Below are 27,226 nucleotides of genomic sequence, written 5' to 3'. Positions count from 1 at the left end.
TGGCTGTCAGCTGTTTTGTGAGCATAATGTTTGAAGCTGTTAGGTCCCCATGAATGATTCCTGGTGTCAGCCGGGTTATGAAGATACTGTAGACCATTCGAGACATCATGTAAGACGCGCACTTGAGCAAATAGTTCCATCATGTTTTCAGGGTGTTTGAATGTACGATGCCAAATCTAAATACAACATGCAGCTCTGTGATTAGGCTAACGTCGTTTCTATGGCATCCATAATGCACTCCAACAAAGTTCACAATGTTAGGATGGTTCAATTAATGTGCTCGAAACCAAACATTCTTGTTGAAAACCGTCCGAAATTTGTCTTTTTTTATTCGTAAGTTTACGTGAATTTGCAGGAGGACGAGGTTTCTTTGCAGCGTACGTCTTGCTGATTCACTCTGTAGATTATCCCGAATGCTCCAGAAGCTATTCTGTTATTCTTCAGCCCCAGCCCTATTATCTCCTCTTGTAGCAGCAGGTGGTCGAGATTAGGGGGATCGAGGGCCTACAGTTGCAAAGAGCTGGGAATGTTGACCTTCCATGCATTCTAAGTATTAGGTTGCATTTACTATACTATAATTAGAAATCTCTACACCTATACCAATAACTGGTAACAATAGATACATGTATACACAAGTCTTTTCTTCTCAGTATTAGTATAGATAGATACACACTTTCTGCTTGTTTATATACTATACTGTCTGTGCTATACTACTGTAAATTCTCTCTTAGTCTGTGCCTTTGACAAAGGTTTGCTCCCACTGTTTGGCTACAGGCCATTTAAATAACATGCAGTTACTTCAGTATCGTTGATTTAATTCTGTGGTTGAATTGTACTGGACTATTATATACTGACTATAATTATGCCTTTGACAAAGGTTTGCTCCCACTGTTTGGCTACAGGCCATTATTTTAAGACGATCAGTATACACTAGTAACTGTGAACACCCCTTTCTTGTGAAACAATCAAAGCACATTGCAAATTATTTACCTCTTCTATAACACTCTAATACTTTTGAGCGAAAGCAAAAACATGGCGAGAGGCATTAGCAAGCGCACGCTTGCAACACTCGTTTCCCTTGTAGCCCTGAGGTGCCAATTTATGACAGTTAAACCCCACTAGACTACATAGCAAAAGTGTAGCCTCTACACAGGCTCTCCTTTTTCTGTTCTTTATCACAATCGTTCAATAAGATAAAATACTGTCTTAATCTTTCAATGAGATAAAATACGGTATTAATTGGAGGAATAAAGAAAGAAATAGACATAGAGTTAGGAAAAAGGAGAGCCTGTATCGGGAAGTCGTGTGAGGGTAGAAGGGTGGTAGAAGGGTGACAATGAGCTAGAGATGTTGAGCTAGAGATGTTGGACTGCCCACGCAGATATCTATGACTAATAAAACTTTGCCTGCAGCAAGCTGGACATGGACTTGGAACTGGAAGTTTGCAAGCACTATAGCTAGCTATATACCTTAGGCTTAGCTAGATGATCTACTAGTCTAGATTGTGTGTTCAGATTCTATCAGACTATTACCTTTTCTTGTGTCTTTATACATGCTAGTATAGATCAAGAATAGCTTAGTCATCATTATCATATAGCAGGTAGCTACTGCCACCATGCAGAGCTGGCCACGCTGGTTCTCTGATCTGACTTGCAGCACAGCTTGGGTGGTTGTCTCAGTACAGTTTTATTAACTCTGAATGCGTGGGAGAATACCTTACGTCACGATTGTGGGCTACATTTCGCCCACGTTCATAAAAATCCTTGTGGATCACGCGATTTCCCAAACCAGGCCTTAACTGTACGCCCATTTCTTTCTTTGCTGCCTCACTATGTCTTTCTTGTGATTTATGGATGAACAGTGACAACAGCAAGAAAAAGTAAGGCCTGGGAACGAGGCTATATAGCAAAAGTGTAGTAGGTGGGAAATATGTCACCTTAAGGTATCACCTCTCTAAAATGCACTACGGGAGTAGTATTTGTACCATTGTGAATAATTGGAGTGAGCCCTGAGACGAGTCCCATAGGTTCGAGTACTGCAGAGAGAGCTCAGCGACCGGATATCCGTCTGCTTTATATCCGTCTGTAGCTCTTTAGTGTGACGATCGCTGCATTTGCATTACTTTTGCAACGAAGCAGAGCGAAGCTTTTTAGCGTGACGATCGCTTGTTGTTAGATACACTCCTGATTTTGTACAAGCAAGTAAAGCAAACTCTTTATATAGTAAACCAGCGACAAGTAAACTGGTACTATGGATGAAAGTGATACAGGTCAACAACAGCATTCTCCAACCATTACTCTTCTATCTATAATCCAACAGACCAGGCCAGGGCTAGGGAGTGTCGACAAGAGGCACGACATAATGAAACGAGAGGCTGGCAACACCATTGGATTAGAAGAGGCACGACATAATTAAACGAGAGGCTAGCAATACCAGGCCAGGGAACGTCGTCAAGAAGCACGCGCTAATGAAACGACAGACAACAGAGGCTGGCAAGGGAAAGGCACAGACGAGGGGAACATCTTCTCTGCGTGAGCGACTGCATGGCCAACTGCCTATATGTCACTCGTCTCAGCGGAAGTGTATAGATCATATGACACTACCAAACATGAATATCATTATAGATAATGTGGTTAAAATTTAGTTACTATTGAATCCCCTGAAGTGTAAGTGTGGTTACAATTACAGGGCTAATATGATGTTGAGCAATCTGATAGGCTGCAATGCTCGTTGCAGCTGAGACGAGTTACTGATAGGCAGTTTGCCAGTCCCTCGCGCTATATACGCACGCCAGGGGCTGTCGCCGCCAGTCTACATCTTCTTTTCGCTAAGACTAGGCTTGCCCCACACAATGCTTCCAGCACCCCCTACTTATGCCTCGAGGCATAGCCGCACGTGCACGAGGAATACGGTAAAACTGACAGTGTCTGTCTGTCTGTGTGTCTGTTCCAGCTGTAACTGCTCAACTGTTGCAATGCGATGAAAACTAACAACTTCTATAGGCTTCTAGCCACAATCTCTTGGATTTTGATTCGTGGATTAGCTACTTTCTTGAGTTACGGCTAGTTTCACTCACACTTTAGGCCACTTTAGAATCTTTTGTAGCATCATCTGTTCGCACAAAGTTTCTATTCAACTTATAATTCGGTTGGTGCAAGGTTTGGCCGCCTTCACCCTAGTTGGGCAGAGTCCAACCACTGGCGCAATAGTTGGGTATCACAACAATATACGTTTTTGTTCCAACTGCAGACAACTTGCAGCCCAATCAGATTGCAGCGTTCAAGTGGGAAACCTTACAGCTCAATTTTGCTGACAAGGCAATAATTATTTCTGCCTCTGCTAAATCTTGTACATGTTGTATTACAGGCTGCAGTATCCTTCTACTTTCTCTAAAGAACTCTGGGGTCTTTCTTGCAACCTAAAACAGCTATAGCTAGATGTAGTCAAGCTATAGACAAATAATTATTAATTTCTTTATATCGCACCCCTGAGCGATGCGGTTGTCAGCCACTTACGATATTTATACTCTGCCTCAAGTAGAGTCAAGTACCAGTGGAACAAAAACGTATATTGTCGTGATACCCAACCACTGCGCCAGTGGTTGGACTCCGCCCAACTATCTTCACCCCATCACATCTCACAAATTGTACTCATCTCTCTGCCTCCCAGTTACGCTCTACGGGTCAGAGCTTTGGTCCCTCACAAAAACTGACCTAACAATGTTGGAAAGAATCCATAGAAAAATCCTACATACGATTCAGGGCCTCCCTACCAGATGTCCCTCGCTAGCACTCACAAGTCTTATCCGATTCCTCTCTGGTAGACTGCAGGCAGCTTTGCTTTGTCAACTCTATTGTATGCATGTCAACAGAAGACCTTCCTAAGCAAATACTGATGGGTGCATGGAAAGGCTGCTCCTGGACACTGCCTCTGGCCTACTCAAGACTTGGTCCTCCCTAGACTCAACCCATTCTTTCCCGCCAATTTCCACCATGGTTTTGTATGGGAAAAATAAAGACTCTTTCAAAGCAACAGCGAAAAAGTCATTGCTCATTGGACAGCATGTCAATCTGGTGGACTCCTGCTCTCACCTCCAGATATCATCTCTGCCTGCTCATCTTGGGAAGCCCTCCCAGTTGTGGTCGTGCTCACTGAAAGATAGATCACTTTATGGCCCCTCTAACTTCAGAATTAGACTTCTTACAGGCTGTGATGGCCTAGAACTAGATGCATTAAGGTTTAGATACAGGACAACAAATGCCGCACCGGGTGATGCAATTTGCAAACTCTGCAACCTAGAAGATGAATCACCCTCCCACTTCTTGTCAACCTGCCCAACTCTCTCCTCACCCAGAGAGGCTCTCATAGCTGTTACTCCGATTAGCGTGAGAGCTCACATCACTATAAGGACCTCTGCGGTCTGCTGCTTGGTCTCGTTTGGCCTTTAGATGCCCATGTGCAGGAATGGATCCTACACTATATCCACAGCTTGCGTTAAGCTCACGTTACCATAGATACCGAATAACTGTAATAAAAAAGTTATGGATACTCTTGCTTTGCTGACTTGTAACACCTGACTAGCTGTGTCTGTTGTCTGGCTGGACCAAGATTAGCTAGACTATAGGGTAGAGTATAGTTTAGCAGTGCTGTATGCAGCTTGCATTGTACTGGCTGTCACTCAAGAATCTAGTAAACACTGTATGCACTGATAACTCGCCAGAATAGAGGGGATCGGGTTGGTTAATCAAAGTTTTATATCAAAAGAAGCCAGAGAGGTACATAAAGTTTTCCTTCAGTCTCTAATGACCGTGCAACACCAGCTAGAAGTTTACATAGAACTCATTGTCCATTTTTGTGCCAGCTCAGCAAAAAAAGTGGTACACATGATCGTGTCAAACCTCCTCTGAACTCCACCTGAGGGTGGAGCTCATCTCGTGACAATAATTATTAATTCTGAACTTTGGGGCTACTCTCCAAAACTGGAGGCAAGAAAGATAAAAAAGAAGTGAGATAATCCATTTTAACCCAGAGAGATCCTGGCAGAATACTTCTTTTTCTTGAGGTCCTGGTAAGCTACAAACACTACATATACAATAGATGCATGTACACAAGTCTTTTCTTCTCAGTTATAATACAATAGATATAATTACAGTGGATGCACAAGTCTTTAAGTCAGTTAAGGTACTTTCTTCTAGTCTATTAACACTTTTTGAGCGAAAGCAAACATGGCGAGAGGCATTAGCAAAGCGCCAGCTTGATCACTCGTTATGTAATTAATGCTCATGCAGTCATAATTATATAGGTTACCTAAAGACACACAAATAGCTAGCCTCGATCCCAGCCCCTCTCACCAGAGGGCCTGGTATAACCACCGTTTGCACGTGGGTGGATTCAATAGTAAATTTGTTATCTTTGTAATTTACTTTAGTACTATATATGGTCACCCACGTGGTTGATTAAACCATAGATAGAAGAGGAAGAGGGATTGGAAACGGAAGTACCCTCTTGTAACATCCGCTTTACCCGTGGTTTAATCGAGGCTGTGTCAACAATTAAGCCAAAGCTGTAGATGAGCGTGGTCCGGCTAGCCAAAGCTGATGGCCTATTCCTACACACTGTGCATAATAAACGACAAGCAAATGTGCTCAGCCAGTGCAACTCACTCATATTTAAAGGTTTATACCGCAGTAGCACGTTTCCACGTTTTAGCAATACAAGACTAGCAGCTGTTCGCTTATAACTTTACAGGAATGCCCCTGTTTACTGGGTGTGGTCAGTCATTAGCAAGTACTACACGTGGTTCACAGACTGGGCATGTTATAAAGTGCTGAAAGAGATGATGTCTCGAGGAAACACAACTTTCTTATTTTGAGCGAGTTACCCGGCAAAATAGCCTCGATTATAGGGCGTAACGCGGATAGTTTTCGAGGTTTTACTGCAGATTCAAAGTAAAATCATTACGTGCACTACTTCCGTTTCCAATCGATCCCTCTTACTCTTCTATCTATGATTAACTATTAGTGTCAAGGGAGAGAAATCGCCATCACAACTCTAGGCTCATACAAAGAGCACGGATCTTACTGAGATGGCATCAAACAAGCGTCTGGAAGCAAGTAGACTTACCAGAGCCGGTCAGTACTGAAAGAAAAATGCCCACCACTCAACCACAGTACAAAAGAAGACATAACCTTACTTTTCAACACTGGAGAGAGCTTGAGCAGGAGCAAAACAAAAGTAGAAGCCATCACAACAAAAATAGTCACTAGTCTAGGCCATAAATGTTGTAAGTAGCTTATTAAAACTGCTGTGATTTGTGCAATGACATCATTATAAAATATACACAATAATTATACTGACTAATTTACTAAGATATCTCGATCCCCAAGATTAACGCATGCGCAGACAGTGTATACCAGGCCGTCTTTCTCAATTGAGAGTGGCCTGGAATCGAGGCTAACAAATAGCAAGAATTATATAGTCAGCCGGTAAGAGAGTTCAAGTTATACATGTATGTATCGTGTACCGTATTACTAGAATGTTTTGCGAGCATCAAACATATGCAAACTTAGCAAGGGAACAATTCGCACCAATAAAATCGCAAAACCTAAATTTGTACCAGAACGCAATAGTTAGATCGCAAAGGGTCAATTTTTCTACTGATCGATTTGGCTCATTCGCAAAGGTTATTCACCAGCAAAATATTTTACTAATTCGATAGCACGAAATCGAGGGGCTTAATTTTCACTGTTTTCGTGGGTTCGCAATCCTCCATGAAAATTAAATGCTTAGCTAACAGAAGACACAACGTCATTTGACCAAATAGCACGAAATGTTCACACTATTGTTAAAAACCAGTAGGCTTTAACTAGGATTGGCAGCACTTTTGTACGTTTTTAGCACTTTGGTATAATTATAATCATAGCTGCTTTTAAGCCATTTAAGCTACACTACACGTACGTGGTGACCTAATCATGGGAGCAGCACATTTCATCACCTTTCTAATTGACAATGATTGTAGCTGGAATGCGACACCTCTGCCTCGTTTGCCTTTCTTCACTTGATGCAGAATAACAATGATGACAATTATCGCAATGACCAGGATAGCCTCGATTTTTTTTTTTTTTTTTAAGCCTTTATGGCGAAACGAGTAGGTAAGGTAAGTACAAACGGGTAGACAGATATAAATCGAAATCTAAGTAAGGTAAAGATGTGAAGAACAAACTAGCATTATTATAGTAAGTTTAGGTATGCCCATCAAGCACAGGTGATAGAGTTGGTGACCTGTGAATGAGCGTTCCCTCGCCAAAGGGCTATGCTGACTCTCCCAAAGAGGTGTTTAAGTTTTTACGCATGCGCCAGAATTACCAAGAATCTTGGTAATCGTAAATTGTAGTATATTTATCAGTATTTTTATTCCGCATTTAGTTGTAAAACATTGATATCCGTTTCATTTATAATGATGTCATGGAAAAAAGAAATCTAGTCCAAGTTGTGTAATGGCTGCTACCTTCTCTTCTGCTCTCGCGTACGCGTTATCCTGTGTTGGAAAACCAGGTCTAGTCTTGAAAGACAAGCAGCTGGAGGCGTTGAAGTGTCTGTACGGTGGTAAACATGTGGGTACCGTACCGGCCGGCTATGGCAAGTCCCAGAGCAAGTCCATCTGCTTTCCAGACACTCCCTTTCTTGATTGATGTGAAGCTTGACAGGACCAGTGCACCTCTCTCTGAAAGAAGTGTTGTGATGGTGATTTCTCCTCTTGTTTCTCTGAGTGAAGCCATCTTCAAAGTGTTGGTGTGTCTGTTCGACGTTCAGTGCCATTCTCTCTGGAAGGAAGTATTGTTGTGACATTTGCCAAAAATTGGTCACAGAGTATTAAGTACATGGTATCTGATCTGAGAACTGTGTGGCCTGAATGTGTTTACAATCCGAGGGACTTGTGTGTATCCGATCCAAGGGACTTGTTGCTTGAGTGTGTATCCGGACTTGCTGCTGGAGTGTGTATTAATGGATAGTGCTTTCAATGGTAAATCTATTGTGTAAATCAATAAGTAGTCCTCACATTATGTTACGTCACAGCCACTGTACTTATCCACATTTATTTTTTACCCACAGGTTTAACTAATTTCTTATGAGATTAACTTGTCGCCTGAGTGTGTATCCGATCCGAGCCTCAAGTTAATGAATAAATCTACAGATTTTACTTCGCTGTATACAGAGAGGTAGCCTCTCCTTTTTCTTTTCTGTTCTTTATCACAATAAGATAAAATACTGTTTTAACGTTAAATGAGATAAAATACGGTAAATAATAAATTAATTGTCCACCCACGCGCCAACAGTAAATACCAGGCCCTCTATTCAAGGGGCTGGAGTCGAGGCTATGACCAGGATCACAATAGCAACAATGACTGCAGAGAGAGAGGTCACGACTAAAATGGGCAATAATTATGAAACGCAATCAACAGTACTTGCTTACCTATGAGCAGTGGAGGTTGAGGTGAAGACGATGATGATGATGGAGATTCCGTACTATCAGGAGGTGATTGTGCAGGGGGAGGACCTGCAACAGGAATGGAAGGAATGGAACGCATACAATCCTGAAACTGAAACTAACTCTTGGCTTACTAGTTGGTAGCTCCAATTGACTAATGAAGGATACCTTCCCATCAAAGATGGTCTCACCAGAATCACTGTTCCAAGTGTACACTACCACATAAACATCAGAAGTGGTATTAAGAGTGACAGTGGTTCTGTCATTAGGTGGTTCATTAAGACTAATCATCACCATCGGATTAAGAGAGGTTGGAGAGGTTTTAGATTGAAACAACGCTAGACAACTCTGGCCAGAGGTAGTACAGGTCACTTCAGTACTTTCATTTGATAGTTTAGTGACAGTAATGCCCTCAGAATTAGGTGGAAAACTTGGTTCAGTTGAAGATTCTGAGGAAATGGGAACTCAACAACAAGTAAAATAGTTCGAGCTCATACTATAAAACGCACACCACAAACGAATGTACATGTACAACACTGACACACTAGTTGACTCACTATCGCTCAAAAACATAGTTTCATTGTCGGCCGCCACAGATATGGGCATTCTTGGTACACTCATACTGTTGTTCTCAAGGTCAAATGCAACCACACTGTAATTTCCACTAACAGCCACCGGGATGGTAAAATTGTTACTCATATTCCGTCGAATTGGCACTAGTCTCATGCTTTGAAAATCCAACTCTCCATCAGTGATACGTATCACACAGACGAGAGCTCCGGGAGAGAGGGTACCTTCAACATACTCAATTCTTGCACAGTTTCCTTTAGGGCAAACGTCCACACTCAAATTTTGAACATCAGTTGTTCCTGTGGAAATCATTGTAAATCAAAATCAGCATGTAAAGCATCGAGATTAAACCTATCTGCATTTGTGTAAACAGGCTCCGGATTAGCCAACCTACCTCTAGAGCAGAGAGATACGACACTTTTTAAAATTTAATTCCTTTGTGATGACATTTGCTTAGCCGGCAGCTTACCGCGACCTTGCCACGACAAACTCTAGGCTGGTAAAACGTTTTTAACTGACTGTTTAGCTAGCTTGATGTATTGCTCAAGATCTCTATGGCTATAATTATAGCTATAGTGTTTCTTCAGCTGAGGTCCTGGTTGGAACTCGTCGATATTTATGGTGCAGTGCTCTCACCTCTTGTAGCAAGTATATCTCGTGACTGAATAGGGGTTCACTGGGGTTTAGCAACGAAAACCGTTTGACCCTTGACTTTGAGCATTAGTCACAGAATAACAGAATTATTATGGGGAATACACTACATTGAAAACTAAAGTCAAACATATAGAATGCAATGAAAAGAGATCACGAGATGCTGTCGTACCTCTTACATGTAGTTGTGAGTAAACACAAAGGGCTAATTCTGAGGTGTTGTACATGTTTGTGCTGTAGCTTCCATCAGCCAATGTTTGCGCAAATGCAATTAGTGGTTGTTTTACTATGCCCACTACTTAGAAAAATCTGACCCAGATTACATGTAGGTGTCGTGTAAACAGGGCTTTATACTATTCCTGAATAACACAACTTACTGATTAGCATGTCCTTGAATATGAGACGCACCCCTGTGATCGAAGTAAGTGTCACAGAAATGTTGATTATCTGGTCAGTGGGAAGAGATAAATATATCACTTGGGGGTCTCTGATGGGTTCCAATACGTCAGTGTTCACTTGGTAGGAGGTGAAGTTGGTACAGTTGGGTACCTAAGAGGTGCGCTGAATAAACGGTTTTTACAGTCACTACGTATTATCTTACCATATCACCGAGATGTACTATTTTCCTCAACACATTTCCTCCCTGACTGATGAGGGGAGCGACATTGTTATTATCTGTGGTAATTGTCAAGTACGATTAATAAAACATTGACAGTACCTGTTACTGTTGTAAAGAACCCAGTGACTGGTTCACTGGATCTTCCTTCCATTCCTGACTCACTAAATGGAGTCACAATGAAGGTGAATATATCACAGACAGTGTGGTTGTCAGGTTGTCTGTAATTAAACTGCACTTGATTTTGTCCACCATTTAGAGGAGGGAGTGCAACCATCTCATTAGTGCCCAGAGTAGTGAGAGAGATGTGCACACGGAAGGTGAGGGTTTTCATAGTGAAGTTATTCGTCACAGAGATGGTAATGCTGGTTTCATTATTCACCACCTCAATAGATACACGCTCTGAGAAAAGAAGCATAGTAAGTAAGCATAGTATACAGTCTACAAATATACCGTGCACTCACCAACTATCAAGGTTGCACTCCTTGATAAGACTCCACCACTCAGTAAAAATGCTGCACACTGAACGACACTGTTGTTGAACTGTGAGCTGGCTGGGATGGTCAGCACTGAGGGACGACCTGAAGTGCCTCTAACTACTTCGATTTCCGATGAGAAGTCAGAGCTAGTAGACGGTCTGTCATTCACAAACCAAGCATGAGATATTGCATCAGGAGACAAGCACTCAAACTTTGCCAATAATCCCTCGGCTTGTACCACTGACTCGGGCTCAATTGAAAACTTCAGGGCTGTATAAATTACGACATACATCGCATGATATGTAAAATGACACAGGTGTATCATACCTTCAATAGGTGTGGCTATAAGAAGCTGCCCAACTGAAACATACAAGACGATTGTCCAGCTGGTTGTAGTTGCCACTGACTCCATCCCCAAGAGTTACAATTACAATCTAAAAGAATAAGGATTCATGAATTAATGTTTTAGGATACCACCCACTAAAGTCAAAAATACATGTGTAGGCCAGCCCAAGACAAAATTCAATAGCTGTAGAGATCTAGATTTATATCTACATGTATGTTGATCTATTAAACGAGCACGCTGACTATAAAAGGGCGTACCGTGGGCAGCTCCGACCAGAAGCAACCAAAAAATGACAAAATGGCTGAATATTCTTGAGTCTTGAAAAAGACGCCCTTGACAGTTATAATGCACATTCTTTACATTTTTACATTCTTCTTTTGATACGCCTTCTTCCGCTCTCTCACGAGATAGTAGACACAAACTAAAAACAAAAAATGGCTGTCAAAGTTTATTTCAAGACTGAAGTCTGTTCTCAACCTCAAAAGAAGCCAACTGGGGGTTCCACAGGAGCTAAAGTTCGAGACTGAAGATACCAAGCAAGTCTTTGTAGGTATAATTGACAGTGCTAAGCGTTATCTTGCTGCCAGAGATGCATTGGCCCAACATAAGGATCTGACAAACTGATGCTGTTGTTGAAGATGTGGACATAAATAACTCAAGTAAGTAGTCCATAGGTCTATAGTAAAAGTACTAGTCTAGTATAAAGTAATGTGACTTCATCAACCTGCGAACGCTTTTTCACTTTTTCGCTTGTTGTTCATTTTCATGGATAAAGTAACGAAGAGGAGAGTTGAAAGTCTGTAGGGAAAGACCTTTGTATAATATCTATTTGCAGTTTGTTCGTTCATATATACGGTCATGCCTCAGTTGGGCATGCGCAAGGTATACGGTAGTGTGTCTGTGTGTGTGTAGATCGACTGTTACAGCTGCTCGATGATAAATGAAGCTCGAAGAGTTTCTGTATAATTATTGTAGGCTGCTAATCATAATTATTTCTTGAATTGCAATTAGTTGGGTTTGCAAAATAATGCTTATGATTATGTTTGCTTACTTTGAAAGCTAGTACAACTTGTGTGTAGCAAATAGGGGAATAACGAGAGAATAAAGTAAAATAAAAAGAATTAAGCATTATCCACCAGGGCCGATGAATCCATCTAAAATGTTGTAAATTATATGTACAGTGTGTTCATTAATAATGGTACTGCATGTAGCTTCATTGCCTACACTGAGGCATCATCACCCTTTCAGTAACATTCATTTTTTTCTCAGGTCGCGTTGAAGGACGCTTTGAAGGACTGCGACTGCCTTTGCTTGTTGACAGTCTCCCTGGATACATCATCAACCTATGTATAAAATGTAAGTATTACTTCTGTATCAAGCATATATCCCTAGCTCTTTGCTGGAGGGAGGAGAGCCTCACTATCTGGTGGCATGCACTCCACTTGCCCTATTAAAATGGTAGTAAAGAATTTGTTTGATATAGATGTACTGATATTCATATAAATCCTTTTCAGAATCAAACTTTCGGTGAATTTCCACAATGGCACAGTTTCAATGCCGTCTATTATGCAAGAAAGCAAGCTTCCTAACTCTTCCACAACGTGCCCTGGAGTATGCTCACTGTAGCTGACTTGGAGCTGAAAAGATTCCTTTATTGTGCATTGCCTTTTGCTGTATATACATAAAGTATTTGTCAGCCATTTATTTTATTTTTTTGTTTTTTGTTTCTGCTTCTGGTAAAAAAGAAAAACTACCAAGAATGTATTTCCCTTTCCTTTGTGTATATTTTTTAGTGTTCACAGTGTGTAGTGAGTGGGTTCTGAGCGATTTTGCGCAAGAGAAAAAACAGCTCGTTACTAAGGCTTGAATGAAAATTTAGGGGTCAAAGGTCGCGCCCACGGCAGCTCTTTTTATACTCAAAACTCGCTCCGAGTTCTGGAAGTTGCTAATCCGGTAATTAAAGCCAACATGCTCGTTTAATTATAATACCGTATCTACAATGCACAAGACAAGCAGTTGTTAGACTGGCTATAGTTGCCACTGACTCCATCCACAAGAACTACAATAATGATCGGGTCATGAATAATGCTGTAGGGTACCGTAAAGTCTAACAAAGGTACAACAAAAGAAAATGAGATTTAGACGGTGTTTCATTAGAGTGGCGGCCACGTTCAAATTGCAGGTTGGAGTAGAGCCAAGAAAATTTGGACTGGCACCATGCATTATAGACGTTTTTACAGTATAAAGAAACTTCCACTTTAGAAATATGGGCCAGCCCAAGATATAAATTCAATGTGTCTAGAAAGAGCTCCTAGCTTTTTCTTTTTTTCTTTTCAGCAACTCCATCACCAAAAACGTCAACTAGACACATTTTTATTTGTTTATTTAAAACACACAGGCACTCTATAGTCAATAAACTGTTTATAATTTTCTGATAAGGGTTTTCTGATAAGGGTTAATTATGAATAGCAAAACTTCGATCAGACGACAAGTTAATATATAGATTTCAACTGGACACATTTTTTTTTTATTCACCGGTACTCCATTGTCGATAATTAAGGACTGTTTCTGTGATTTTACGTTGATTTTTTGTACAAGTGCATGATCGATAGTTTCGTAGGAATGTTGTCTTATAAACAAGCTACATGCTGAAGAAATTTGTCATATGTGACCTTTGGGGGTGAAGTTACAGTGAATAACCGAAAATCCGAAAAACATACAAGTGCAGCCACACCCCCACATTTTTTTTAAGACTGAAGAACTTTATTTTATATGTCTTGTGGTGCCTGAAAACTTTGTCCAGCATTTTTAGTTTAGTGGATACTTTAAATACGAATATATAATAAGGGGGCTTTAAATAGAAAATACAAACCGGTGATTGGCAATCAGCGATAATACCTCAAACTACCCATCAGCTTTATATGGGGAGTTGCATGGAGGGGTGGAGCAGCGTAGGAGGAGGACGTCAATAAATAAAATTATAATTAGCTGCAAATTCCCTGCGGCGGTTAATTTGGGTCAATAAATACCATTATAGCTGTGAATTCATGCGGTTAATTTGGGTCAATGAATATCATTAGCCCCAGGGCGAGGGAATAAATTAGGTGAGTAGCTGGGTACGAGCCCCCTCCAATGAGAATAAATTTATCTGAGTCCAAGGAGTACTATAAAATTATAGTAACTCGATTAAGTATGGATGTAAGTCACCTAAGTATACAAATGAATTTAGGTGTGGGTTCCTACTGCTGAATAGCTAGCTGTGAGTCTACAGTATGGGGCACAAATCTCGTTTGGAGAGAGGACGCCTGTCCGCGAGTAGAAATAGAAGCAGCACTGCTGCTGTCGCTGGACAGACACAAACTCTGAGGAAGCATTTAACTGACCCAGTCGACAGACACATCGTTAAAACCGAGGAGAGAGGATGCTGACTCCGACGGGATGGTCATTTCACCCAATCGCGTGAATTAAGGCAAGGCATGTGCATATGATGGCGCATGAGGGAGTGCCCTGTTTGAGGAGTGTATTTGCCGTTTTGGGGAGGATGTTTTGCAGCGTGCCCATTGCGTTTTTTATGCCCTTTCCAATTTGTGATTGAGAGCTATTTGCGGTCAAATGGTGTGTGCGTTTTGTTGTTTGCCGGCCAGCGGCAGAGATGTGTTGAGTCATCACACACAGAGCCAGCAACGCTACGACTGCTGTAATGGTAATGTCGGAGTGAAACCGTATCGACAGGCCCTATCGATTATTATAATTATTTATTTTGTTGGTATTGCGGCGATGAGAATAGCTATCATTTCTTTGCCTGAAATGTGGCGTCCCCCTGCGGATGGGGTGCTGCGCACCCCCACGGGTCCGTGTAGTTGTGTATAGTATGGAAATGCACCAGGTGGTGTCGGAACGAGCTTCAATGTTTAGGTGGACAAACTGATAAAGTCGTTGACTACCGTGGCGAGCATGCGCAAGTGAGGTATACGGTGTACTCTGTATATGTGTGTCTGTGCAGACTGCTCAAGGATCAACAAAGTACGCCTCCAGTCACGCCTTCCTGGCTCGTGAACAATGCTTGGTTCCCGAGTTTGCTTAATTGGAGTGCCATTGCCGTAGCAAAACTTGTTCAACGAGTGTTGCTACTCTAATTAGCAGCCGGTTAGCTCTGCACCAGAATGCTAGAGTGCATGAGGAAGTTGCGTGGTGAATGTATTTGCGTAGTCCAGCGTCTAGTTTTACCCAAGTCGGCTGCCTGTCGAAAGCAGCTAGGTTGGCCTGCGAAATCTCTGTTCTCCTGGTATAGCATTGCGTTGGGGGTTATGGGTTAGAAGTGAGTATTGTGTAGTGGGCGTGGACCTTAGGATATCCACCAAGAGTCCGCGTGGACTCCAGCTAACACCAATAATATCTGTAGATATGGCATCCACCCGCGTAGCAAACTTGTCCATGGAGTGTTTCTACTCTACTTAGCTCTGTACTAGGTGCAAGAGTGAGAAGAGAGCTCTGCTGACGAAGCCATTACTGATCACGGGCTCGAGCTTTTGGTTTTTAAATAATAATCGTGGTCAATCATTACCTACTCTTAGAGTTTGCATGCTGCAAAATGCTCATCATGAAAGTTACCATGTGTGATAATTACAATGTGTGTAAGTAGGTGCCTGCCTTCCCGATAAAAATGAGAGGGTCCGCGTGGACCCTAGCTACCATTAGTGGTGATGCGTTCACCAGGTGTCTGCGTGGACTGAACCTACCCCTCGATGATTGAGGTGCGTTGGTTTCGTCCATTGCCATGGACCGAACGAGGTGCGGATTGTTAATAATAATCACGGTCGATCATTTCCCACTTTTAGAGTGGCAAACAAAATACTCATCATGAAAAATATAATGTGTGTAAGTGCATATGCACTCCGAGAAGGGTCGACGCGGACCCTAGCTATTAGTGGTGATGCGTTATCACCAGGTGTCCATGTGGCCTGTACCTACCCCTAACTGCTTGGGGGTGCGTGCTTTTGTATCAATGAGAAAGAGGTGCATCTTTATTTTATTTTATTTATTTATTTTTATTTATTTTATTTTATTTTTTATTTTATTTTATAATAATCATGGCCGGTCATTTCCCACTTTTGGAGTTTGCATGCGGTAAACAAAAATAAGAAGGACCCTAGCTATACCATTAGTGGTGATGCATTCACCAGGTGTCCGCGTGGACTGTACCTACCCCCAGCTGCTTGGGGGTGCGTGCTCTTGTATCAAGATGCCATGGACAGAAAGAAGTGCGGATTGTTAATAATAATCACGGTCGATCAGTACCCACTCGTAGAGTTTGCATGCGGCAAACAAAGTGAGAAGGGTCTGGGTGGACCCTAGCTACCATTAGTGGTGATACATTCACCAGGTGTCCGCGTGGACTGTACCTAACCCTATATATAGCTGCTTGGGGGTGCGTGCTTTTGTATCAAGATGTATTAGCTTAGGCCCTTGCCGTGGACGGAAAGAGGTGCAGATCGATCATTACCCACTCTTAGAGTTTGCATGCGGCAAATTACTTAATGCTCATCATGATAATTATAATATGTGTAAGTCCTGATAAAAGTGAGAAGGGTCTGCGTGGGCCCTAGCTACCATTAGTGGTGATGCGTTCACCAGGTGTCCGCGTGGACTGTACCTACCCCTGGATGCTTGGGGGTGTGTGCTTTTGTATGAAGATGCATTGGCTTGCTTAGAAAGAGGTGCAACCAGTATTGCAGGATTGAGGTTTACTGTTTAGTGCCCCATCATGTACTTCTATAGTATGGTGCCACATTCTATATAGTGCCGCCTTCTACACTGCTGTATGTTTGGGGGATTGTCCCTTAATGCCTTTGCGTGCGTTATGGACTGTGCTGGTGGGGGTGGGTGAATGGAGATGGGTGGGTGAATAGGAGTCGGCTACTCCTAAACCCACTAAGCACTAAGCACAACATCCTGCAAATGTCACATTCACTCCCACACCCCACGGAGTGGATCTAGAAAGGGGTTTGGGGACTTAATTTAAATGGTACTGGCTGACCTGGGATACCGGGTTATGTGGTTGGGGGGGGTAGCGGCGAGAGCTTTGTTGAGTGGAGGCTGACCTGACGACTGAGTCCTGCATGCTATAGCACGCTGACTGTTAGAGCCCTGAGCTGTGCTGAGGTCACGGGCGTCGTCGTCGTCGTCAGTAAAGTAAACAGTAAAGACAGCTAGCCCGCTTTATTGATAGCTAGACAAATTTCAGCTCGAGGCGATGCGAGTGAGATGCGATGCCTGCTAGGCATGCGCAGTGTGAAGGCTACGCTCCACCCCATAACTCCGTTTAAACTCCATTTAATGTTGGTTACGCTTCGAACCGGTGATTGGCAATCAGCGTAATACCTCAAACTCGAAGGAGGAGGCCGTCAATGAATATAATTAGCTGCAAATTCCCAGCGGTTAATTTGGGTTAATGAATATCATTAGCTGTGAATTCCTAGCCCCAGGACGAGGGAATAAATTAGGTGAGTAGCTGGGTACGAGCCCCAGAATAAATTTATCTGAGTCCAAGGAGTACTATAAATTATTGTAACTCGATTAAGTATGGATGTAAGTCACATAAGCATACACATGAATTTAGGAGTGGGTCTACAGTATGGGGCACAAATCTCGTTTAGAGAACACCTGCAGTCCGCGCCTGCTGCTGTCGCTGGACAGACACATCATGATGCTGACTCCGACGGGATGGTCCTTTTACCCAATAGCGTGAATTAAGGCAAGGCATGTGCATATGATGGCGCATGGGGGAGGCTGTTTGAGGAGTGTATTTGCCGTTCTGGGGAGGATGTTTTGCAGCGTGCCCATTGCGTTTTTATGCCCTTTCCAATTTGTGATTGAGAGCTTTTGCGGTCAAATGGTGTGTGCGACTGCAATGTCGGAATGAAACCGTATCGACAGGCCCTGCCGATTATTATTATTTATTTTGTTGGTATCGCGGCGATGAGAATAGCTATCATTTCTTTGCCTGAAATGTGGCGCTGGGAACCATACAGAGTGCTGCGCACCCCCACGGGTCCGTGTAGTTGTGTGTAGCGTGGAAATGCACCAGGTGGTGTCGGAACGAGCTTTAGGTGGACAAACTGATAAAGTGGTTGACTACCGTGGCGAGCATGCGCAAGTGAGGTATACGGTGTACTCTGTATGTGTGTCTGTGCAGACTGCTACCGCTGCTCAAGGATCAACAACGTACGCCTCCAGCTACGCCTTCCTGGCTCGTGAACAATGCTTGGTTCCTGAGTTTGCTTAATTGGAGCCGTAGCAAAACTTTTTCAACGAGTGCTCTGCACCAGAACGCTAGCTGCTGCAAGAGTGCATGAGGAAGTTGCGTGCTGAATGTATTTGCGTAGTCCAGCGCCCAAATCGGCTGCCTGTCGAAAGCAGCATGCGAAATCTATGTTCTCCTGGTATAGCATTGCGTTGGGGGTTATGGGAGTATTGTGTAGTGAGCGTGGACCTTAGGATATCCACCAAGAGTCCGCGTGGACTCCAGCTAATACCAATAATATTTGTAGATATGGCATCCACCCCAGGGACCTTAGCGTAGCAAACTTGTCCATGGAGTGTTTCTACTCTACTTATAGCTCGGTGCAAGAGTGAGAAGAGAGCTCTACTGATGAAGCCATTACTGGTCACGGGCTCGAGCTTTTGGTTTTTAAATAATAATCGTGGTCAATCATTACCCACTCTTAGAGTTTGCAAGCTGCAAAATGCTCATCATGAAAATTACCATGTGTGATGATTACAGTGTGTGTAAGTAAGTGCCTGCCTTCCTGATAAAAATGAGAGGGTCCGCGTGGAATTAGTGGTGATGCGTTCACCAGGTGTCTGCGTGGACTGAACCTACCCCTCGATGCTTGAGGTGCGTGCAAGGTGCATTGGTTTTGTCCATTGCCATGGACCGAAGGAGGTGCAGATTGTTAATAATAATCATGGTCGATCATTTCCCACTTTTAGCGATTGCATGCGGCAAACAAAATACTCATCATGAAATATATAATGTGTGTAAGTGCATATGCACTCCGAAAAGGGTGGTGATGCGTTCACCAGGTGTCCGCGTGGCCTGTACCTACCCCTAACTGCTTGGGGGGTGCGTGCTTTTGTATCACTGACTTTGCCCATTGCCATGGACAGAAAGAGGTGCAGATATAATAATTATATATATAATTTATTTATTTATTTATTATTATTTTTTTAATCGTCATTTTCCACTTTTGGAGTTTGCATGCGGCAAACAAAGGACCCTAGTTATACCATTAGTGGTGATGCGTTCACCAGGTGTCCGCGTGGACTGTACCTATCCCCAGCTGCTTGGGGGTGCGTGCTCTTGTATCAAGATGCATTGGCTTAGCCCATTGCCATGGACAGAAAGAAGTGCGGATTGTTAGTAATAATCACGGTCGATCCGTACACACTCGTAGAGTTTGCATGCGGCAAATAAGGTGAGAAGGGTCTGCGTGGACCCTAGCTACCATTAGTGGTGATGCGGTCACCAGGTGTCCGCGTGGACTGTACCTAACCCTAGCTGCTTGGGGGTGCGTGCTTTTGTATCAAGATGCTAGCCCATTGCCATGGACAGAAAGGAGTGCGGATTGTTAATAATAATCATGGTCGATCCGTACACACTCGTAGAGTTTGCATGCGGCAAACAAAGTGAGAAGGGTCTGCGTGGACCCTAGCTACCATTAGTGGTGATGCGGTCACCAGGTGTCCGCGTGGACTGTACCTAACCCTAGCGGTGCGTGCTTTTGTATCAAGATGTATTAGCTTAGCCCCTTGCCATGGACGGAAAGAGGTGCAGATCGATCATTACCCACTCGAGTAGATAGAGTTTGCGATAGACTCTACCTCTGAGAGATAGAGTTTGCATGCGGCAAATTACTTAATGCTCCTTATGATAATTATAATGTGTGTAAGTCCTGATAAAAGTGAGAAGGGTCTGGGTGGACCCTAGCTACCATTAGTGGTGATGCGTTCACCAGGTGTCCCCGTGGACTGTACCTACCACATGCGGCAAATTATTTAATGCAAGAAATGCTCATCATGATAATTATAATGTGTGTAAGCCTGATAAAGGTGAAAAGGGGTCTGTGTGGAGTGGTGATGTGTTCACCAGGTGTCCGTGTGGACTGTACCTACCCCATGCGGCAAATTACTTAATGCAAGAAATGCTCATCATGATAAGTACCGTTAGTGGTGATGCGTTCACCAGGTGTCCGGGTGGACCCCATGCGGCAAATTACTTAATGCAAGAAATGCTCATCATGATAATTATAATGTGTGTAAGTCCTGATAAAAGTATGAAGGGTCTGCGTAGACCCTAGCTACCATTAGTGGTGATGCGTTCACCAGGTGTCCGTGTGGACTGTACCTACCCCATGCGGCTAATTACTTAAATGCTCATCATGATAATTAATAATTATAATGTGTGTAAGTCCTGATAAAAGTGAGAAGGGTCTGCGTAGACCCTAGCTACCATTAGTGGTGATGCGTTCACCAGGTGTCCGTGTGGGCTGTACCTACCCCATGCGGCAAATTGCTCATCATGATCATTATAATAGTGAGAAGGGTCTGCGTGAACCCTAGCTACCATTAGTGGTGATGCGTTCACCAGGTGTCCGCATGGACTGTACATACCCTATGCGGCAAATTACTTAATGCCCATCATGATAATTATAATGTGTGTAAGTCCTGATAAAAGTGAGAAGGGTCTGGGTGGACCCTAGCTACCATTAGTGGTGATGCGTTCACCAGGTGTCCGTGTGGACTGTACCTTCCCCCAGTTGCTTGGGGGTGCGTGCTCTTGTATTCAAGATGCATTGGCTTAGCCCACTGCCATGATGCGTTCACCAGGTGTCCGCGTGGACTGTACCTGCCCCCAGTTGCATGGGGGTGCGTGCTCTTGTATCACCAGGTGTCCGCGTGGACTGTACCTGCCCCCAGTTGCTTGGGGGTGCGTGTTCTTATATTCAAGATGTATTGTCTTAGCCCGCTGCCATGGACAGAAAGAGGTGCAGATATAATTATATATATTTTTTAATAGTAATCATGGCCGATCATTACCCACGCTTATATAGAGTTTGCGGCAAACAAAGTGAGAAGGGGTCCGCGTGGACCCTAACTATCATTAGTGGTGATGCATTCACCGGGTGTCCGCATGGACTGTACCTACCCCCAGCTGTTTGGGGGTGCATGCTCTTGTATCAAGATGCCTTGGCTTAGCCCATTGATGGTCTATCATGCATGTGGCAAACAAGAAATGCTCATCATGCTAATTATAATGTGTGTAGGTGCCTGCACTCCTGATAAAGGTCTGAGTGGGCCCTAGCTACCATTAGTGGTGATGCGTTCACCAGGTGTCCGCGTGGACTGTACCTACCCCTGGATGCTTGGGGGGGTGTGCTTATGAAGATGCATTGGCTTGCTTAGAAAGAGGTGTAACCAGTATTGCAGGTTTACCGTTTAGTACCCCACCATGTACTTGTATAGTATGGTGCCACATTCTATATAGTGCCGCCTTCTACACTGCTGTATGTTTGGGGGATTTGGCTAAATGGCCCTTGCGTGCGTTGTGGGCTGTGCTGGTGGGGGTGGGTGAATGGAGATGGGTGGGGTGAATAGTGAGTCGGCTACTCCTAAACCCACTAAGCACAGCATCCTGCAAATGTCACATTCAGTCCCACCCCACGGAGTGGATCTAGAAAGGGGTTGGGGGACTTAATTTAAATGGTACTGGCTGACCTGGGATACCGTGTTATCTGGTTGGGGGGGGGGGGGTAGCGGCGAGAGCTTTGTTGAGTGGAGGCTGATGACTCCTGCGTGCTATGGCGTTGGACAGCGCTGACTGTCGGAGGCCTGAACTGTGCTGAGGTCACAGGCGTCGTCGTCGTCAGTAAAGACAACTAGCCCGCTTTTGTGATAGCTACACAAATTTCAGCCCGAGGCAATGCGAGGAGATGGCAGATCTCCGCACGAGGCGATGTGCTAGCTCGATCCCAGGCCGAGTTTTCGCTTTTATAACGGTTAGGCGAACAACTGGACCTGGTACTAGTTGTCTGTGCATGGTCAAATTTTCATTGTATTTGTGGTCGGCAAAAATATTTGAAATGAAAATGTACAGAGTGAGTACACAAAAGATGCACATAGGGAGCTGCTTCACAAAGGCCAGTTGCCAGTTGTGCTGCAGCACGATTACAGTGACCCAAGGGCAACTTCAGGATGATTGAATGCCTTCAAATTACGTTTCAAAAAGATTTAGCAGGCTGCTGGACTTCTCTGATTCTAGCCAACTCGTGACTCGATTAAATTTTGCTTGAGAAAACGTAGATTCTCTTGATGCCTCTGAGATACCCAGTAACGCTCGAACGAGCAGGTCATACTCCAGTCCTGTGAGTATAGGACAATATTAAAAGAAACCAAAGACGGTTAAACCCTTACCTCAAACTGTCCAGTCTCGTCCGTTAGTATAGCCAAGAGGAGCACTGTTGGGATAGCTGGATAGTAGCCATTGCTCCTGTACAGAGAAGTTGACATTCTAAATACGTGTAGATCTATATACATATTAAATTTCTCGTATTAAACAGGTTATAGTGCCATTGTAACAAGCTGATGATGGCAGCACCAAGTTCTCTAGCTCACACTCTTCACTTGATCCACCATATTAATGATTAAACTATATTATATAGTCTACCTAGATCTTGCCAAACATGAACAAGACTTGATAGCATAGGGCACACAAAAATAGCTGACCTTAATAAGCTTGACAAAGCTTTATACCTCTTCCCTTGTTGTTCAGTCTTCAGAATAATGTTTTCTAAGCTTCAGAGAAGACAGAAGCTTCAGCTAAGAGCCATTCCAATCGATTCCAATAATGATAAAACGGGAACTGACTTCGTACACGATAGTACACGAAGTCACAAAAGTGAACGAGAATACACTAATAGCCAGAAATGGGCTAATTGGTTGACGCATGCGCAGACAACTAGTACCAGGCCCAGTTGTTCGCCTAACCGTTATAAAAGCGAAAACTCGGCCTGGGATCGAGGCTAGAGGCGATGCCTGCTAGCAAGAGTTTATGATAGAGGAGAGAGTATCGAACGTAGGCATACTGTGTATCAGATGTATGCGGAGAGTAACGTGACTTCCTGTATCTGTCACAAGCTTGGAATTTGCACACTGACCAATCCAAGTGTGGGTGATGTAATCTATCAACCATCCAAGTGTGGGTGACAGGGGCGGATCCAGGAAAAATGAAAGGGGGGGGCTAGTAGAAAGGGGCAAAGCCCCGTACGAGGGTGGCGGAGCCACCCAGGGGGTGGGTATGGGAGGGGGAGCATCCCCCTCCCGCCTCGCCGGAGGCGAAATTTTTTTATTTTTACAATTTGCTCACACTTTTACCTTTGAACTGTCATATTAATAAGTGAATACTGAATATGAAAAAGTTAATACAAAAAACTCGTTCTAATCAACAAAAGGATGTATACTGTAGATGTTACATCTACATTCATGCACTCTTGGTACATAAAAGAATCACAATGCCTACCCAGACTGCACTGAGAGTGAGAGGAGATAAGGCTGCTTCCTTGCAACTAGCTGAAAAAGTCTCCATGTTGCAGCTCAACAGCATGCACAATAGCCTCCTTCACAAGGCCTAGGAAAAGAGGCCTGGGATATGATCGAGGCTACAAAACATTGCACAAGGTCAAGGAGCTGACTCAGCAACAGCAATAGTTAAGTTGACCTATGCACTTTATTAGTTCTAGCTAGCTAGCTAGTCAGTATAGTATGCATGTCCAGCTAGCTAGCCTACATTCTTTATACTCTTAGTAGCTAGACTTGGCTATTGTCTAGCATCTCTTAAGTCAGTGAGTCTACATGCAGATGCATAAGTAACAAGGTTGGTGGCAAAATTGTTGTAACCTCAGACTAGCAATACATAGGTAGTTTTTTCAAAAGGGGGGGGCTTCAGCCCCTCAAAATCACCCCTGGATCCGCCCCTGGGTGATGTAATCTACTTTCTTGATAGATTACATCACCCACACTGTACAGTATGCCTAGCGCCTACGTTCGATACTCTCTCTCTATCATAAACTCTTGCTGCTAGGCATGCGCATTGTGAAGGCTACACTCCACCCCATTAACTCCATTTAACTTCATTAAACTCCATGCCTGCAAACGCTGTACAAAGTTTCAGGCACCACAAGAAAGTTCAAAAAAATGTTGGGGTGTGGCTGCACTTGTATGCTTTCCGATTTTCAATTGTTATATAATAGTTAGATACTGTTTAGGAGGTATCTATGGGAATTATAAGCCCAAAGGCCTGCTGTAGTATCCCGAGCGAAGCGAGGGTACTACGAGTGCCTGCGGGCTTATAATTCCCATAGATACCGACTAAACAGTATCTAACGAGTTTAGTTGCTAGGTTCATTTCAAAAACTAACCGAAAGAATGGACGCGGACAAAGACCTAGGCCTAGACAAGCTCTTTTCTGAAGAAGTACTCGGTATAATAATGACCGAGCCCATAGACCCCGCCCTCTAAATGTGGAGGCGGAGCTGGCTACTCTTTCTACAGAACAAAGAAAGGAGGAGGAGCTGGACAAGCCAACAGAACCTGCACAATCTCTACCTATAACTCAAAGCGAATGAAGCAAAGTGTCTGCAGGCCTCTTATCACGGCAGGTGCAGTGTACAGTTTGGATAGTGATATCTGCATAAGGTGAATAATTAGAATGGAAATCCCGGGATTTACCTGTTCAAGGATGCTTGTTTTGCTGACTTTCGAGTGTGCCTAGACTCCGAAATGAAGCGCTTGCAGAGAGCTGGACTAGGGTCACAAAAGAAGGCTGAACCTCTAATACATACTCCGTGCAACTGCTGCTACTAGACTCTACAACGCTGGAGTGGACGAACAAATGATAATGGAAACAACTGGACACCGAAGCTTGGAAGGAGTTCGCAGCTACAAGAGAACTTCTGAGTGTCAAAAGAAGTCAGTTTCAGACATCCTCAACGTAAAGCCAATTAACATACTGGCACACACTGATCACTCACAGATGGCAGTGCAACAAAACTCACAAACCAACTGCTGTCAATTTATGCCTCCAAACTTTAACTTTAGTGCCTGCAACGTTATACCATCAATCTCTCTATAATTATGCCTACATCCAACAACCAACGTATTAACAGCGACTGAACATTATAATTTTTTGTCATTACCAAAACAAAACAGTTACTTCTCATTGTTTTTTATAATACAATATACAAAAAACATGTTTGAAAAACACAAAAATTGATAATGAATGGTTGTTGTGAACATAAAAATTACAGGTTTATATGAGAATTTACAGGTTAATATGGGAAATATAAACCCTGTACTGACCAATCAGATTGCTGGATTCTGGGCTACTAGTAACTAATACACTTTAGTTACTGGTAGCCCAGAATCCAGCAATCTGATTGGTCAGTACAGGGTTTATATTTCCCATATTAACCTGTAAATTCTCATATAAACCTGTAATTTTTATGTTCACAACAACCCATTCATTATTTTGTGTTTTTCAAACATTTTTTTGTAGATTGTATTATAAACAATGAGAAGTAACTGTTCTGTTTTTGGTAATGACATAAAATTATAATGTTCAGTCGCTGTTAATACGTTGGTTGTTGGATGTAGGTATAGAGAGATTGATGGTAACGTTGCAGGTACTAAAGTTAAAGGTTAAAGTTTGGAGGCATAAATTGACAGCAGTTGGTTTGTGAGTTTGTGGATTGTTGTAGTGAGACACTACTTTTGGCTTGAGTTTCCTGCCTTTCAAGCCTCCTGATCGATTTTTAGATATGTCTTCTGTGTATTTCAAATACGACCGCTGTCCTTCAACTTCAATTTGGCATGGTTCTGACCTCAATTGACGATGTTCGCTACCACTTCGTAGAGCAAAGTAGACACCATTCATAAAAAGTACTGTATCAACCAGTGCTTGTGGAGTTTTGCATCCAAGATTACCTTTGTTCCATAGAACTTCTTCTTCTTCTTCTGTTAGAGGTTCAGCCTTCTTCTTTTGTGACCCTAGTCCAGCTCTCTGCAAGCGCTTCATTTCGGAGTCTAGGCACATTCGAAAGTCAGCAAAACAAGCATCCTTGAACAGGTCAATCCCGGGATTTCCATTCCATCACAAATACCTCTGTATGCCACTCACAATGTGGTGCAGTGTATCAGGGGGAAATTCTGAGCCATTGTTCTTCCGAATCTGAAAAATGAAGCATTTCAGGTTCTCGGATAGTTCCTCGGATTTCAGGTCACTCAATAGTGGAATAACATCCCCATGGCACTTTAATCGGTACTCACACCAGTCATTCCATAGCTTGAAGCAGTACTTTGTATCTGAAGTTGTGCTATTAGGAATAATATTTCCATGTGACCTTTACTTGCTTGGAGGTAGAGGCACTGCTTGAAGAAAGCTTCATTCGCTTTGAGTTAGGTAGAGAAGATTGTGCAGGTTCTGTTGGCTCGTCCAGCTCCTCCTCCTTTCTTTGTTCTGTAGAAAGAGTAGCCAGCTCTGCCTCCACATTTATGTCGTAGAGGGCGGGGTCTATGGGCTCGGTCATTATTATGCCGAGTACTTCTTCAGAAAAGAGCTTGTCTAGGCCTAGGTCTTCGTCCGCGTCCATTCTTTCGGTTAGTTTTTGAAATGAACCTAGCAACTAAACTCGTTAGATACTGTTTAGGAGGTATCTATGGGAATTATAAGCCCAAAGGCCTGCTGTAGTATCCCGAGCAAATTATGTAACTCCACCCTCAAAGGTCACATGACCTCCCCACCTGTTCAGCATGTACATGTACCTGTTTAGGAGACTACATGTATATTCCTACAAATTGCATCGCAATCATCTCAAGATATGATCTGTGTTATTGGGCATGCCTATAACTGAGTAGCCTCGGTCCCAGGCCGATTTTTTTTTAATAGAACGAAGTTGAAAAATACGGCCTGGTATTGATTGTATCTGGGCGTGGCAGGAACAGGAAACAAAAGCAGAGATTCT

The 27,226-nt window shown here is 43.2% G+C and overlaps 3 protein-coding genes and 1 long non-coding RNA gene across 12 annotated transcripts in view; 3 read left to right on the top strand and 1 right to left on the bottom strand.

The window, feature by feature from the left end:
- Positions 1-27,226, top strand: part of LOC135339285 (uncharacterized) — a gene marked incomplete in the record, with an annotated part of 254,087 nt that overhangs the window by 216,948 nt on the left and 9,913 nt on the right.
- Positions 1-27,226, bottom strand: part of LOC135338765 (uncharacterized) — a 55,190-nt gene that overhangs the window by 25,906 nt on the left and 2,058 nt on the right. For all 9 annotated transcript variants that reach the window (XM_064534897.1, XM_064534889.1, XM_064534887.1 and 6 more), the window contains exons 3-9: positions 11,132-11,238; positions 10,790-11,074; positions 10,428-10,727; positions 10,311-10,384; positions 10,087-10,258; positions 9,046-9,357; positions 8,623-8,937 (exon numbers count right to left, since the gene is read on the bottom strand). In XM_064534897.1, coding sequence (XP_064390967.1) covers positions 8,623-8,937; positions 9,046-9,357; positions 10,087-10,258; positions 10,311-10,384; positions 10,428-10,727; positions 10,790-11,074; positions 11,132-11,216 — 1,543 coding nt within the window. In that variant the 5' untranslated portion in view covers positions 11,217-11,238. The remainder of the gene's footprint in view (positions 1-8,622; positions 8,938-9,045; positions 9,358-10,086; positions 10,259-10,310; positions 10,385-10,427; positions 10,728-10,789; positions 11,075-11,131; positions 11,239-27,226) is intronic.
- Positions 3,495-4,448, top strand: LOC135342652 (uncharacterized). Its single transcript, XM_064539450.1, has 2 exons — positions 3,495-3,819; positions 4,207-4,448. The coding sequence occupies exons 1-2, from the start codon at positions 3,495-3,497 to the stop codon at positions 4,446-4,448; spliced, it is 567 nt and encodes a 188-aa protein (XP_064395520.1).
- On the top strand, positions 11,510-12,954 carry LOC135352410 (uncharacterized). The gene is made up of 3 exons (XR_010399781.1): positions 11,510-11,809; positions 12,420-12,506; positions 12,665-12,954. It is a non-coding gene; the product is annotated as an uncharacterized LOC135352410 (long non-coding RNA).

The sequence above is a fragment of the Halichondria panicea genome, chromosome 1, assembly GCF_963675165.1.
Source record: "Halichondria panicea chromosome 1, odHalPani1.1, whole genome shotgun sequence".
NCBI classification, from domain to species: domain Eukaryota; kingdom Metazoa; phylum Porifera; class Demospongiae; order Suberitida; family Halichondriidae; genus Halichondria; species Halichondria panicea.
The sequence above is the reverse complement of the archived record's forward strand: the minus strand, read 5'-3'. Positions and strand labels throughout refer to the sequence as shown.

What these genes read in the sequence shown, in the direction of transcription:
- LOC135342652 (XM_064539450.1), top strand. Translation starts at nt 3,495, where the DNA reads ATGCGGTTGTCAGCCACTTACGATATTTATACTCTGCCTCAAGTAGAG. An exon ending in TCTTATCCGATTCCTCTCTG is followed by an intron (nt 3,820 to 4,206) that starts GTAGACTGCAGG and finishes GACTTCTTACAG; the next exon opens with GCTGTGATGGCCTAGAACTA.